General features: G+C 42.0%; 1 protein-coding gene across 1 annotated transcript in view; it reads right to left on the bottom strand.

Moving 5' to 3' along the window:
• Positions 1-16,694, bottom strand: part of LOC307248579 (protocadherin-16-like) — a 77,747-nt gene extending 61,053 nt beyond the window's left edge. The window contains exons 1-2 of the mRNA XM_080024997.1: positions 16,319-16,694; positions 8,827-10,647 (exon numbers count right to left, since the gene is read on the bottom strand). Of these exons, the coding sequence (XP_079881123.1) occupies positions 8,827-10,626 (1,800 nt within the window). The 5' untranslated portion in view covers positions 10,627-10,647; positions 16,319-16,694. The remainder of the gene's footprint in view (positions 1-8,826; positions 10,648-16,318) is intronic.
• Positions 16,695-16,895: the final 201 nt, after the last annotated feature.

Below are 16,895 nucleotides of genomic sequence, written 5' to 3'. Positions count from 1 at the left end.
TCAAGCAGTCATTCATTGATTTCTTTCTCAAGTAATACATTGTTTTAAAAAACTATATCCAATCCAAGGCAAATCTTTGAATGAGCTAGTGTTATTCCTGCATGCCGTGACTCCACATACAAAAGGCAAATTGCAACATTAATCATCATATCCGCTGTCTGGGCTAATCAGGTCCTGTAAGCAATAAGTTGTTGATGGTCAAAATTGGCAGCAGCTGACTCTTTAGTTCTTTCCAGGCATCAAACCAAGGACCTGCACTCTGCAGATCTGTAAGCCAAGATCATTCACATCTGAAAAAGCCGACAGACCTATTCAGTGAGATTACATGTAATCATCAGCACTCGCCAAATGACAGTACGGCAAAAAACCTCTGACAGTGTACTAGAGCAGCATTAATAGAACAGATTATTAAACGGCCACTTGGTGGTAAAGAGGGGCAGATAGATCGAGAGGAGATACAATATTCTGTAGCACATGACAGATATGCTACTGGGATATGATGCTTTTCTAGTTGCATCAGGGATCTGATGAAATATTTTATGATCATCATTTCCAGGGTTTGTCTATAAAGACGCAGCCAGGTTAGAATGGAGACGGCTTCTGAAACCAGATGTCTGGATGCCTTTCTTTCTGGCGATGATGAATTGGATTGTTGAAAGCATCAACACCTTGTTTCTCCATTATATCAGACTTTGCACTGACTGGCTCCTTGTCTGTAACTGTTTGAGTTGTTGACTTTGCTGAGGCTGTTTCAAACAATAAACAATTGTTCTGAGCACTTAACCATGAACTATTTTTCATACATCCCTGAGGTTGATCAGCGTCAATTGAAAGCCTGAAATAGAGCCTGCGTACAGGGTGCACAGGCCACTCAGTCAAAACAAAAAGTGCAAGGTCAGTACTTTTCACTTCCCATTCCAAGGTTCTGCAACTCAATATGGTTCTGCACCAACTGGATCAGACAGGCTGAATGTCCGGGCATTCAGACTACAATGGAATAGAAATGGTAATGATGTGTATAATTTTAGTTTGGCCTTGGACAGCTAGAATCATACTATCTTCTTCATAAATTTCCCTGCTCCTCTTATGTTGATGTTTTGGATCTCACAAGATGCATTTGTGACGCAATCTGGGAGGAACTCAGGGCACTGATTAGAGAATTTCTTCCACACTAACACACTGTCTACACCAAGACACACACATACACATGCACTAGTCCCTGGCTTTTTGTAGTTGTTTTTCTGATACCACATCACACATCTCAAGTCCTGCACTCCTGCCTACCAGCTCAGCCTAATTACAGCAAAGTCCCACTGCTCCCCACACTGCCTTCAGGCTCCTCACAGCACCATACAAAACAATCTAAACAAAGATTTGGCCTTTCAACACGCTGGTTAAAAAAAGCAGCGCACCACTCTCAACATAAACTATGCAGCTCCAGACCAAATTAGCCTTATTGATGAGGTACGCGACCATGTGGTGATTAGCTCACCCACTAAATCTTTAAACCACCTCCTAGCACTCAGAGGAAGTCTGTGGTAAACTAAGCAGTTGTCACCTTAGTACAGCTTATCTGCAGGGTGGATGCATTACTTAAGACTTATATAAGGTATAACAGATGTACTCTCTAAACCCAAGGGGCGTTTCTGGAAGATGTGACAAAGGCTCCAAGATATGCAACCAACAGTGTGAGCATGGACCACCATGGAGCATCAGTACACACAGACTGGGAGTCTAGTTGTAGCAGGCCTGAGTGCCTCTCTGTCTGAAGCCAAGTCAGACAACGTTGGGTAACCGCAATGTAAAAGTGTAACATCTCGACCCAAAAACCTCTTTCTCCGTGTGGTTTGTCATTCTCTCACTCTTTCTATCTTTTCCTGTCTTGCTTTGCTTGAACAAACTACTTACTCACCAGAATGTAGCCAGGTATGAGATCTAGAAATATCCTGGAATTTTAGCTTGATAAAAGACTACGATTAATTGATCATCACTAACATTTCTGATGATCCAATTTCTGTTGATCAGCCAACGCAAGGTATTTTATTGTTGTATTGAATAAGTAGGATTTCTAAATAATAATATTAATGGGCCTATTTTACCTTTTTTTGTTTTTTTTAAAACCCAAAAACATGGAATAAGTACCAAACGAGCATTAATCAAAGGCTAAAGGGAAATACAAATCTGTGCAAGTGTTTTTAAATCAGTCATATTTCAGTCAGAACCAAAAAAGTAGCGCTAAGCACTAATTTGTTCCAAACAGGAGCTGAGAGCATGCATGCCGTTGTTACAACAAGTATCTGCAAAACATCCTGCTCTAACAGTGTCAGTGTGGGTCCAACATTTTCCTGACCACATAGAGAAATAGCCTTGGCTTGGAATCTTTGGCCTTGTTTGGATTTTTCATGTTTCCACCCGTTTGACCACTTCTTCCCAGAAACACTATCCCTTATCAGCCACGTATTTCTCACAAGGGGAGCTGGGGTACTGCCTATAACCATGTTCAGCCACCTTCACAGCCCCAATCAGACCTGGTCGTGAACCAACATGTATCTAATTGAGAGGAGACATAGGATGAACTGACCACACGCCCTGTAACCAAATCCTCCAGTCTTTCCATGAGCTTGTTGGGCTCTGTAACATTCTTCTCAACCGTTATTTCAACTGGCAGTCACTGCAGCAGCAAAGCTGAAGCAAAAGGAGGGCTGAGGTTGTTGGCAGACAAAAGCGATGCATTCTTTGTAACAGTCAAGTTCTGGATGTGGAGGCAATTTGCTCAGTGGTTAAGATATTTTAGGGTTGTGTATATATAGTTCATGCATTTCTAGAAAGAGGCAGTTTTGTCATGAATGTAAAATACAGCACGCTGGCAACTGAATAGCTACAATTACCATATCTGCACTTCATCATCACACCAAATAAAAATATTTTGTTGCTGGTTGTTTAAGATCTAGTTTCCTGGTTATTGATTTTTGTTACCTAGCATGCTGTCACTCCGTGTCTGCTTTCCAGTCTGGTGGCTTCTTACGGACAGCAGGGGACTGGATGGATGATTTAGCACAGATTTGCTTTGGAACAGAATTCATATCACGAGCAGATGATACTTCCTGATGCCCAGCTTGTTTAGCAGTGCCAATGGCCTTGCACATGTGCAGGGGGACCACGGGCTGTGAGAACAGAAGGCCTGGCAGCCCTTGTCCCAGCAAGCCGCTCAGTCCCATTCAATCGTCTCAATGGAGGAGGAAGGCAAAGTGAATAACTGTCTCTATTTACAAAGGTCAAGCAAACGCGCTCATCTTGTGCCTGAGCGCAACACTATGACAAAGCGGCTGTGAAGGCGCACACACCTGCAGTCTGACTTCACACTCTGTTGGTAATTTACACCCATTTCATTCTTGCATCATCAAATTGGATAAGCCCGGGCCTGGTCTCACAAGGACCCACAAGGCAGTGTGTTCGCATCACTCCAGAGAGGCCTGAACTTCCCCAGGCAGGCAGATGTGCTGCTCTCACCTGCTCCGATCCACATGTCGCCCCTCCGAAGGGGAAACGAGGGGAAGTGAAGAGGTGAAATTGGATCACAGACGGGACAGAGCAGTGTGGGAAAAGGAAATGGAAAGAGATAAGAAGTCTGGGTGGACAAGGAGAAAGAGTAAATAGAGACACATTGAGACAAAGGGACAGGAAGAGTAAAGGAGATCCCGACCCTCAGAGTGAGAAGATAGACGTTACAGAGGAGGAATCCACAGCTGGGTCCAGCTGCTGAGTCGGGGCTCTGTCACAGCTGCCAAAGGCCGACTGTCCCTCTGGAGACTCTCAATTGTTTTCTTTCTCTCTATACTTTCACTAGAATCACACCATTTCATAGAAACAGTGCAAAGAGGTCCGCCTCACCTGCAGCAGACAGTCTTGTCCCATGAGAGCATCTTCTATAAGCCCATCTTCCTTCCTTGCCAGATGTGGGCAGGAAACCCCTGGAGCAGACTTTTATCTGCAACTCACAACTCAGCTCTCTGTGTGGCTGCATCACAGCCTGTGCTGACCCTTTATAGTCACCCTGAGGTCTTGGAAAACTGCTTGTCTTACCACTTAGCACCCACATAGTGGCTACCCTATAAGAATTCTGATGCATGTTTTTCAAAATATCCCATGTCATGTCTTGTGGTGGCACCTGTATGAAACCGGCTACTATCCCAAAGCAAAATTGACCAACAGTCCGTTACTGAAACAATTTGATTAGCGATTCAACAATAAATTTTGTATAATACTCAATGATACTTAATGGTAAATTGTAAAAATAATAATAATAATAACAATATTTTCTCCCAGCTTCTGCATTCAGCAATATAACATGAAAAGAGTTACCGCAACTTTTTGTTCTTCCTGTACTGCTGGAAAGAGAGAAACTTGGGATTTGCTGATGGATTTCTGAGCACAATAAAATGCGTTCAGCTGTCTCAAGCACAGCAACTTTGACCTGAACACCCGTACTCTATCCAGATGTACATCAGTGTTTATGTTCGCTTCAGTGCCCCTCTCAGGCCCAGGAGTAAGTGTTCAAGGAAGTATTACATTTGCGAACACATTAAGTAGCACATCCAGTTTCCTGCAATTTTACCATGCCCTGAAAATACTGTTATACCGCAGAGCCACAGAGAAGCTTGGTAGTTAGCATGAGGAAAAAGAAACAGAGTCGACCATAAGCAGAGTCAGTTCGCCTCAAGCTCAAACCAATCTCACGAGGAGACAGTCCGGTCTGGTATTATAACAGAAAAGTGAACATTTGGTTTGACAAAAACCATCCCCGGAAAATGTCTGGTGAGAATAGATTTCATGGTTTGTGTACCAAAATACTACTCTGTAACTGGAACTTTTCTCATCTCCATAGTTTGTCTCATTTGGATGCCCTACCATCTTCACAACTAAAGCTTTTTCAAAGAGGCAATGTCAAGAGAATGATTGAGCAGTCAGGTTTTCCTTCCAGTCACCAAATCACTGTATTTTACATGGCTATTTCGCAGACTTTTAGTTTGGGTGAATGTCAAAATTAGCTATTTTTATAAACTGTACTGAGAGCTGCTGTCAAATGTGGTCGACTTATAAAGACGTGTAGCTAAAACATTGAGAGAAAATAAACTTTTTTTTGAGGAGCAGAGAGCCACAAAATACAAATACCAAAATGTTTTAAAAATTGGGTCTACTCTAAAAATAAACCAGATAACAACACACTTTTATACCACATGCCACTTGCCCTGTCAATCTAATGTAAGTGGGTCCTCTTTAAAATCCGTCTTTGTTTTATAATATGAAGAAACAAATATATTCTACAGGAAACACAAAAAACAATATAGGAATAAATTGTGAAAAGCTCATGTATCCAATACAGGCTTTCCTAAGTTCCCTAAGGAAGCTTGAACAAAAGCAACTCTGGTAATTAAAAAGTGAAAACAAAATCTTTATCCTACACCACAGACAGCAGAGCATTATGAGTCTTTCTGAAATGGGAAAACCGTTACCATCCACCGCCATGGTAGCTGCATATACACAATCATCAGGTATTGCAGCTCAAGGGCATCATGGCTCAATGCATTGAAATCAGTTTTATTTGTATCTTCCCGGTGGTCAACAGTAGTTTTATTACAAAAAGACGGTGGGAACTGTGGGATTAGTGTGGAAGAAACACATTCTTCCAAATCCTTCATTGTTGCTCTCCAGGGCAATTATTAGTTTTTCCCCTTACACCGGTTGCTTTTATATTGGCAGGAATGGTGATTCAGAGTGCCACTTCACTAAGGTCTTTCACCTAGGCTGCCATAATTCAGTGAAGTAATGACTGTGTTTGAGTGGTACTGTATGTTTCATTGCTTAAAAATATCTATGTTAAAAAATATGTTTTAGTGTTGTTAGACAGAAGAATCCCTCGTCAAAGCAATCTACAATATTACTGTTTATTCAAGGGAAGTGATGTGTTTAGACCAAAAGTTGCCAATAAATCCCTATGACAGGAAGCACTTTGGGTGGCAAAAGAACTGATAAATACAAAAGTTTGTGTCGCTGCTTCAAGAAAGAAAAATGTTTATACCTTCATTCACAGCAATCAGTGTTGAGCTTATGTTGCTAAGGGGGCTGCGGCAATGACAATCGGTCCATTATGTCATATAGGCGGGTTTCAAAAAGAAGTCTGGCCTTTCCTCACACCCAGCTAATGAGAAATGAAGTGAGATCAGATAAAAATTCGGAGGGGACAGACGAGGAAGCCCCCCTGCTCGTGTCACCTCCGCCACTCATGCCAGAGTTTGTCAGGGCTCATTTCCCCCTCAGCTGCCTGGAGACCCCCTCTCCACTTTCTGCTGGAGCCAGAGCGACCCTCCGAAACAGACACAGGGACAATTCTTAGTGGAGATCACAGTCCAAACCAACCACAAACCACAACGATATGAGGTGTTAATCATTCCCCAATAAGCAATTCTGATATGACCAACTGGAAAGCTTCATTCCTTGGTTAGTAAAATAACACATAGGAGAATCAATGGCAAATCACTCTCAAAGCCAAGACAACTGCGCTTTGCTTTACTGAATGTGAAGAAATTAAGGCTGGCCGATGTGCATCATTATCCTTAATAATTGCATCTTGTATTACGCCTTTTCCATGGTGTGACCAAAATGAAAAGCCCATATGCTTAATGACCTGCTCAAATGACCTTGAAGTGATGATTTGTATTTTCTACATGTTCACTTTCAATATAAGCAGGCTTCACACATTCGTAATAAACCCCACACTGACAGAGTACAGTGTAACAGTACCTTCTTAGTAGTATATAGTGATTACATTCTTGCAATCCACAGCGTAAAAACTGAGCTGTAAAATAGTGCACAAGAACATCATTTGTCATATAAACGGATCAAATATATAGTTTGCAAAGAGTTTAGCAAGCTATTTTGGTATTGTGGTTCCTTGGTGGCATCACATACTGTATGTGGTGTAACTGTTATATTTGACTTCTACACCATCCAGAAAGCTTGTAAGGTTGGACACAGTTTGAAAACTAATAACAGAGAATATAATTAGTAATGGCCAATGAAACGCATTCCACAATGCAGCTTGTGGTTTATAAAATGTTGTTTGTATGATGTTTTAGGTTTCCACTCTTAAGGATGACCTATTTTCTTTGCATTAGTTCTTAAATATTGAATTACAGGATTGATTGCTGTTAATAGGCTTAAGTCCTTATTTTTAGCTACGCCCCCCCCCCCCCCCCCCCCCACCACCACCACCACACACACACACTAATTATAATTCTAAAGTCATCCATTTACTGATTGATGTACATCAGAATGTGACAAAATATCACAGGCATAGCACTTAAGAGCCAGACTATAATAGAATAATCATGAACTGCTGTGCTGTCGACCTGTGAAGGGAAGAAAATCAAGTCACTTCAAACGAGTGGATTAATGTTCACAATACCCATATTGTGATGGGTTTTTGGACAGCATTGTGTGGGGACATTGGGAATTTGATCTGCAGAGAAAAAAGGCAGCCATCAGATGTCTTGCTGAGATGTTTGGATGTAGAGCTGGCACCCTGAGTAAGGGCAGTCTGTTCTCACATAGCTTGCCAAACACACGTCTGGGGCATCCAGGCAGGCCCAAGGAAGCCAGAGAGCAGTGGCTTTAAAGAAATACTTCATACTAGGACCCTGAGAGGCCACTGATCAAATATGTCATGAGTTGTTTGAGAAACAGGTAGTCATGCTTTTGGAGGCAAAACAGAGGAAAGAAAACACTCTGACATCTGTAATTCAAAAAAGAAACTGTAATATGGATTTTCAGATATTTTCATAGAACATGAACTTCAGCCCACATGGAAAGAGTGATCATAGAGCTCTGCAGTTCTCCAAAACACACATTTTTTAATAATTTTTTGGATCTGTTTCAAAATTCAATAATCAATTTCAGTAGATTCAACTTTCTCCTCATCCTTGTGGTCCCTATGAATTATAATTAGGGGACCTCCCATAAGTCCTCATAGCTTCTATTTCTGCATTCAAGCCAGGGGTCACAGCACAGTCTTTCTTAACCTCTCCCTCTCCCTAAGCCAAATCGGGGGCCAAGATCCAGTCCACTGGGCCCTCTGTCTGGACTGCACGTGTATCCAACTCTCTGATCCATAATATACTACATCAGACTCTTGTGAAATGGAATTTGTATGAATGTCTATACTTAAAAAAGAAAAAATATGCTTGCTGAACTGAGAAATGATTTATACAACTGATAAAGTGTCTTTTTGTAAGTGCTTCCCTTTTAATAAAATAGCCAAAAACATTAGAGAAAACATATTGTTTTCATTAAAAAGGACTGCAGTCACTGGGGGGGAGTGCTGTAATTTGTCTGAACTGTAATTCATCTAGGCCTCTATAGCCAATTCTTCTCACACTCAACTGGCCTAATTAAGGTTCCTTTTCAAAGTGAAGTGACATCTATTTCTTTAGATAAAGCCCTGAATTTGTCTCTGCCCGGGAATATGTGAAAAACCCCTTTGTGCCTGGGCTGACACAGGACTTTACACTGCCTCTGTTACCCTGGAAACCTTTTGAGGGGTGAAGGGGAGGACAGCCAAAGAGGAGATCATCTTGGCCTAGAACTGCAGGTAAATCCTCACTAAGGCAGTCCAAATTAAACAACTTTTCTATAATAAAAAAACAACCTCTTCATAGAGAAATGAAAGGAATCCACAAAGTCTGATACAAAAAATTGCCCTCAAGTTGAACTCAGCCTTTAGGTGTTGGAAACCTTTAAATGAAATAAATCTACAAGAAATGTTCCTACCTCAAGAATGCAGGTCCCCGGAGCGGTGTTCTCCTTGAGGGACACATTGTAGAAGTTTCTCTCAAAGACAGGTTCATTGTCATTTATATCCTGAAGCACAATGTTTACCACAGCAGTGGCAGACAAAGGCAGCTTTCCTCTATCTGTGGCCACAACAGTTATACTGGGATTGGGGTTCTTTTCATAATCCAGTTGTGAGAGAGTGGTGATAATCCCTGTAACAGAGTCTATACTGAACCAGTTTGAGTAAGCGCCGTGGTCTTGCAGGATGCTGTAGGTAATGTCCCCATTGGGCCCTTGGTCTTTGTCTCTAGCTGTCACCTGTAACACAAAACTTCCTGGAAACACCACTTCAGGGATGACCTGTCTGTACACTGGCTGGTCAAAAAGAGGAGGGTTGTCATTGACGTCAGTCACCTGGATGACAAAGGAGGACTCGGCTCTGAGAGGAGGAGTGCCTGAGTCCGTTGCCATCACCCTCAGCTCGTATGTGTCTCTCTCTTCCCGGTCCAGAATCTGGTCCACACACATCAGATAGATAATGCTATCCTTAGTTGTCAGGGCAAATTTTCCATCACCTCCCTCTAGTGACACGTTGACATTGGCATACTCCCCATAGTCTGGGTCAGTGACTGAGATTCTGGCAACATACTGGCCTGGCTGCGCACCCTCTGAGATTCTAGGAGATCCATCCTCACTGAGAAAGATGATGGTCATGGTTGGCTGGTTGTCGTTGTAGTCTCTGACATGAATGGTGACGAAAGCATTGGTCACCTCTGGATGGGTGGCATTGTCTTGCGCCTGGACCACCAGCTCATGAACTCTCCTCATCTCAAAGTCCAGCGGCTTGTTTAGCGTGATGATGCCAGTGCGAGAGTCGACGACAAAGTAGCGATCAGGATCGCTTTGTCTACGGTTGATTTCATACAGCACCATTCCATTGTCTTCTTCGTCAGCGTCTGTTGCAAACACCTGCAGAATGTTGCTGCCTGGCTGGAGGTTCTCAGATATTATGGCATGGTAGCGGCTCTGATTGAAAACAGGAGCGTTGTCATTAATGTCTTGTACAGTAATATCTAATGTCATCTGGTCGGCCCTTTTGGGGGAACCACCATCAAAGGCTTCAAGAGATAAAGTATAGGTGGATCTTTTCTCTCTGTCCAGAATGGCATTGACCACCAAGTCTAAATAGAGAACCTCATTGCTTCCCCTCCTGGTCTCCAATGTAAATGCCTGGCCAACATTTCCATCCTTTATAATGTAACCCTGTGTTGTAAGCTGGCCTTTATCAGCATCAACCGCTGGCTCAAGAGGAAACTTGGTGCCAATGGCTGTCTGCTCAGGGATTTTAAACATGGCCCTTTTTCTCGGAAACGTCGGGCCATGGTCATTTATGTCATTCACCTTGATGCTCACCTCCACAGTCACACCTGTCATGGTGACTGCAATAAAGTTGTATCTATCCCGAAGTTCCCTGTCGAGAACTTTGGCAGTTTTAATAATGCCTGTGCTCTCATCTATGTCCAAATCAGTACCCACACCTGTGCCCTCGTGGTCTGAGATGAAGTATAGAGATGCAGTGATGTCAGGAGGAAGACCTGCACTGATGTCCCCTACAATTGTGCCTGATGGCTGTTCCTCGTCCAGTTGTAGCTCCAGGGTACCCAGGACCATGGGTGAATGGACTGTTACAAGCTCCAAGGCCACATACACCATTAGCACTATTCTTCTGGTCCACCATCCGTCACGGTGCGAAGGGTCCATTATAGACTTCCCAAAACCCCTGGCAGCTGTCTTCATTTTGGCTCCTTTGTTTTAAACCTGGAGAAAGACAAAGAGGAACAGCTGAGAAATATCAAAACCTGACAACAGCAGAAACTGAGAAAAGGTGTATTATTTCTGAGTCAAAATACAGAGTAAGTTAGTTCAAGAAAACTAAGTATATGCCTTAAACACTTCCCCACATGTTTCATGGCTCTGTTCCAAACCACAGCACATACAATAGACCCGGCACACATTTTCCTACACTTCTTAGTTCACTTAATAAGTTGACACCTTGTCTCTCCCACATACCAGAAAGCTCTCCTTTGCAAAAGAAACATCAAAACCACAAGCCGCAGCATACTACCTCAGACAGGGATTCTTTGGCTGTGGCTATTCAACTCTGATTAAAAAGGTGCAAAAATCGCTACCTAGTGTGTTCATCATAGCAGGACCCCTCGTGTAAGTCTTGGAGGTGAGGTCCTAAAATCAATATTAATGTGTTCTACCGCAGTTTTGAAACACTCCTCCAAGAAAAATTTGAAATAGTTTACTCTCTCTCCAAGCAAATATATATCTTTCAATATGGATGAGACTTAAGAGTTTGAGCATTGAATCAAGGGGAAAATATAACAATATTGATATTCAAGAAAGGAGCGAGGGTGTTAGAATTCCTTGCATAAACATTAGGTACATTCTGGCAATGGAACCACACCACAGAAGAGGATCTGTGTGACGTGACACTCTGGAGCAATGTGGAAATTGTTCAACAAGACTGTCACCATCTGCAAAATAATCAAAAACCACCAAGTGGCTGGCACACAGAAAATGATTGTGTCTTTTTCATTAAATAAAGAGAACTTCTTCCAATTGTCTGTGGTTCCGTCTTAATTCATGTAATTCATAACTTGTTTGGCTTGTCTGCATTTTGAGGAACTAAAGCAACAAACAACAAAAGCACATTATACTGTTTTCAATTATGAGGAATTGAGTGTGTAGTGAAAGCTCTGCAAGGCTCCCTCCAGTGGTTTAAACGGTACCTGCAAGGAAACAGTCACACTACATTTGTGTATCTGTGTGGGTGTGTGTGTGGGTTTGTGTGTGCACCAAATGCCTCCCATGTGTCCCTGAACACAGTGTGGCGATCTGTCTCAGGCATGGTGGTGACAGTGTGTTTGAGTGACAGAGCAGTACAGCAGAGTTGAAGGGCTCCATGCAGTCTACCTCTCTCCCTTTTTCTGGCTCTGAAGCATTGTAATTGAGGGCTGCTGGAAGTTGGCCATAAGCACACAAGATTCCAGAGCTAATTTCAGTCTGCCGTGACTCGGAGCCCGCAACACTGAAGATGCTAACTTTAACGTCAGGAATTGGTTTGAATCCAACTTAAACCCTTGGAGCATTACTTATTTTGGAAATTAAATGAAAATCAATGCTGCTGACATATTATCTGTTTTACTAGTTAATGTTTCTTTAAGAGTTTAGAAATAATAATTAACACAGGAATTATTTGCTGCACTCTTTCTAAACTAATATTACTTTCACATAGATCATGATGGTAGCAGGACCATGAAGGAAAGCACTACAAGTTCACCATTACATAACACACTAAGGGTCACTTCCTTGTGAAGTGTTGTTTTCGGCCAAAAGAACAGCCTGAAATTCTTGACATCATTTGAAAATGAACGTCTCTGTATTGATTACTTTAGTACAACACTAGGGTTGCACTTTTAAAAAGTTTCATCCACGGCACAAAGGACAGCATTAGAAGCCAGAATCTTTGTCCAAATGCCTGAAATAATGCACACTCTGGTTGAGCTGCAGTGGAGGACCTCTATAGCCTAATGTATATAGCAGACACAGTCGGGTAGGCTAATTGCACAACACCAGGTTAAGAAGGACATATGGTTTTAAAAGATTCAGTATGAAGTTAAAGGGGTATGTATGCACTTAAAAGCAATGCAATTCACCAAATATATAACTAAAATGTCAACCACCCACCGTGGGCTCCATCACTGAGACTTTCATGCCTGAAAGTTGGCGTGAGGCCTACACCGTTTGTGGATATGAAAGGTAACAACCTATTCGTGCATAGGGCTTCAGGGAAAGCAGTGCTGATAGCTGTTGATGGTTGAAAGCTGTTGCATTTCGCAAGTCAATACCACTGTGGCTTGGTTTCAGATGTTTTCCTTGCATCATTATCCTAGATCATGGTGGTTGAGTCCTGCTAATAGTTATACCTTTTTGTGAAGATGATGCAACTGCTTGAGGATTAACCCGCATGAACCCACAGCAAAGTCACAAAAATATCTTATTTGCACATCACAAAAGCTTCACTGAGGTTAATCTTTCTTAAACCATCCAATGTATCATGTACTGTTAGAACTAACTATAGCACTGACCCAATTCCTTTTTAATCATCTGAACCAAGTCAACCAGCAAAATCCAAGATTTCTAGGATTTACATGTAGAATGAAACCACTTTTTCAATACAATGGATATCATTCTGGGCACTTTTCTAGTACGCCTTGAATCAACATCAAAAATCCCTGGCACCAGTGAATGCTGGGAACATCATGGCTGCATTTCTACATCTCAACTGTAGTCTAGATCATGTTTGGCAAAATGTGTCAGATATTCATTTTTCATTATGGATTGAAATACATTTGCTTATTTATTTTATCTTTCCAATTTGCTGTGAAGTATTATTTGTCATTCTTGCACTAAAAAATCAAGACAACCAGACCTTTGGTTTGGCTAAATCTACAATAGACAATATGTCTTCAAAAAACACTGCAGCCTCCCATGAGCCAATACCTACATTCACATAGGAGAAAGCCAAATATCTCATGTAATGTAAATATGCTTTTTTAACCATGTAGAGTAAGAGATACTGTTAACCATCATAATTAATACATCAGATCAAACTGACCAAGTCATATCAGTTCATCTGAGAAGCATACCTTAGGGATATTAAATACATTTTGAATACTTATCTTAAGCTAATATCTTCATAATAATCAAATACGATATGTGAGATAATATAATGTGAATTTAATTTGGTGCTTTGCGATATACAGAGATATAACTCAAATACTGGCTCAAATGTATTCCAATTCATCAAAAACAAGAACTCAAACACAGAACTTCAGCTGCAATACATTAATTAACACGACCAAACCGTTTTCACCACCAACAGGCCAAGAGGGACAGCTACAGTGACAGACTCGTAAAACGAGTTTCTAATTCCATGCCATGATTCCAGTTAACTCAAAGAAAACTTCTGCGGTTTCGAGAACATGCCAGGCTGCCTGAGGCTCAATGGAGCCATAATGGAAACCACAGACAGAACTGCAGATGGACTGGACATGAAGATGACAGGCATAGCACAAAGCAAACTAAAAAGCTCTGAATGTTTGCCAGCCTATTGCCTCTCACTAGTGCCGCGTTTCTGTGCCCTGCATTAGCCTTTGAAACGTCAGTCCCTCGGCATGTAAAGAAAAAGGCCAGGAAAAGCCATCACAGACAGGCCTCAGATACACATGCACTTCCCTGCCATAACTTACACGGTATTGGGAAAACACACTGGCTCCTTTTCCACAATGAGCCGAAGGATCCGTGACAAGAGTGATCATCTCTTTCCCACAGCAAGAGCAGCATGGGTTGGTTCAGTTGTTTGTGTAAGATATACCGGATAAAAAAAGCACACACCTTGAGTCTTTGAAGATGACACTATGATATAGCCCTCGCGATACTAGTGGTTGCATCATTAAAAACACATGTGCATCGAGTTGCAGTAGCAGGTAATAAGTGTTTGGACAACTATACTACAACTAAGCTAAACGTTTTTCCTTGTATGTGAACAGTCACATGATACATGTGTAAAGAGGACAGAGCTGATTTTAATTTTAAAAAATGTGATGGTGTTTATACGAAGGTGCTCCTGCTTCTAGCATTTATTTAAGGTGACAGAGTTTGTTCGGATATGAGTAAACAGACTCCAGAGGGGGCCGCTTTCTGGCACGGCACCCTCAAAGGCCATTGTTGATGTAGGCATACACTTGACTAACAGTATTTCACTGATCTTGCCGCCTCCAGGAGATGAGGAAAACCACAGTGACAGCAGCCAGGCAATTTTTAGAAACCTAAAGCAAAACAGAAGGGTACTACACACATCCTTAACTTAAGACAGGTGCGTAGGAGAGGGATGAGTAAGTCCAAAAAAGTGAATTCCCACACACTGTCTTTTAGAAACATAAGGCAGGAAGATATTTTCTGGGTGTTGTTGGTGTGGCCATCCTGAAAACACATATTATGTCAAGTCAACACTAGCCTCATCAACAACAGTGTATGTAAACTACAAAGTCTAGCAAAATCATTACTAAATTCTCTGTGCCAAGGGTTTGTGACAGAAGCCTTGGATTATTAAGCTGTTAAGGTACTAATTTTGTTTTTTAGCCATCAGTGCTTAGCCATTATACTGGACATACATGAACCAAGAAACTGATGGCAATTAACCCTAAGAAAAAAATGCCCCAATACTAAGCTGGTATAGAAAAGGATGCATACATGGGTTGATGGATGATTGGATGGATGGATACATCATGAAACCCTGATAATTGGGCATAGGCCTATTTAACATTTGAAAAGTGGTATGGAATGGATACTGTTAAGGTGTGGCAAATTAGCCTCATTGTATTTTCTCCTAACTAAACTATTATAGAGGTCGCACAAATGTAACCAAAGGGACTCAACTGATGACTGGTGGTGAGGGAAAAAATGAAGGCGGAGCCTGCACTCCTTGTATCAAAAAGTCAAAGAAAGGCTTCACAGTTACTACAGCAGCACCATGGCAACCATCACACCCGCAACTGAAGTGCGCGGTGATGGAACCCAGTGGAGACTTAATTAATGTATTAATTGAGGGAAAGGAACACCTATTCACGGTCAATGAACACAACACAATAACTGTGCCGACATGTGGGTAATCATGTGGTATGTGCTCAACAGGAGTGAAGGAGGGGGATACACAAAGGCTCAGCGGCAGCAGCGGCACTCGGAGGACAATAAACTAACTCCATAGGTTGGCCCATTTGAGAGGAATGTCTCCAAAAGTGCGACATGTCACGCAGTTCAAATATTTGGCTATTCCTCAAAGTGTGCGCGCGAGCTGAGCGTGTTCTGTGCAGAGCTGCTTACAGAAAAAAAAGCAATGCAGTCAGACGAATGAAGGAGCATTTCGTTAAATGATCATTTTCATGGGCAGTTTTGCGTGTAAAAGATGAAGGATGAAAGCTGAAAACTAACTCGCCGCATGCCCTAAAACGTAGCCTACAGATGTTAGGCGAGTATTGGCGCTGTTTCTTTTAATAACTTTGCCACAGATTTGAAAAGAACGAGTGTCATTATTAGGAAAAATAGGCGAGGTAACTGTTGCAACACTATAGTGGCACTGAATGTCCGTTAGCGCTACACGGGAATCCGAGCAAGACATTGGTGAAACCACCGGTCTGCAAAAACATAAAGTAACCAGGTCTTCAGTCATGTATCCTTACACTTGCATGCATCTGCTGCTAGGCACGGGATCAGCGAGTAAGTTGTAGCCTATAGTGTGTGTTATGCAAGTGAAAGAAAGAAAATATGGGGGTTATGGAAAAACTGCACTGATGGACAACTTCAAGGCATCAGGTTACTTGTAGAGAGACGTCTGTGTCACCCTGTGGTGGATACTCACATTCATCTGTTGCTCTCCTGTGTTTTAGGGAAGACAAGCTGAGTTTCAAGATATCCAGATTCCTCTCAGTATTCCCTTGTTAAGTCCAAAGTGAAACATACATCCATTTCTGGACTGAAGAAAAAAAACCGTGTCCTGTGCCAGTGATTGTAAAGATTTCCCCAGTTGCACTAAATGTGTTTATTTTCTAAATGACTATCTAAGTCTAGTTCATTTCGGTTTCTTGCCAGACGAAAAAATTAAAAGTTAAAAAAAGAAGAAAAAAATGCAAACTTGTGCATTAGTAAAAACTTCCTCTCCCAGCAGACGTTATGAACGTATCGGGATCCTCTGTCTGTCTTTCTTTCTGTCTGTCTGCTTGTCTGTCTGGTGGCAGACACACTGCTGCAGCACGCTGACTAAAACCAAACAATGTGGGCCCCGAACGGTGGACGTCCCTTTCCAAAATCTAATTTATTTAACACGTGACTGAGCGCAACCTCCTGCTCCTCTCATCTGTAGTGCTGCTGCTGCTGCCACAAGGAGTCACACCGACTGCATAGAGTCGAGCCAGGTTATTGCTGAACTTTAGTGCCAC

Source organism: Ammodytes marinus (genome assembly GCF_949987685.1).
Source record: "Ammodytes marinus genome assembly, chromosome: 3".
Classification (NCBI taxonomy): domain Eukaryota; kingdom Metazoa; phylum Chordata; class Actinopteri; order Uranoscopiformes; family Ammodytidae; genus Ammodytes; species Ammodytes marinus.
The sequence above is the reverse complement of the archived record's forward strand: the minus strand, read 5'-3'. Positions and strand labels throughout refer to the sequence as shown.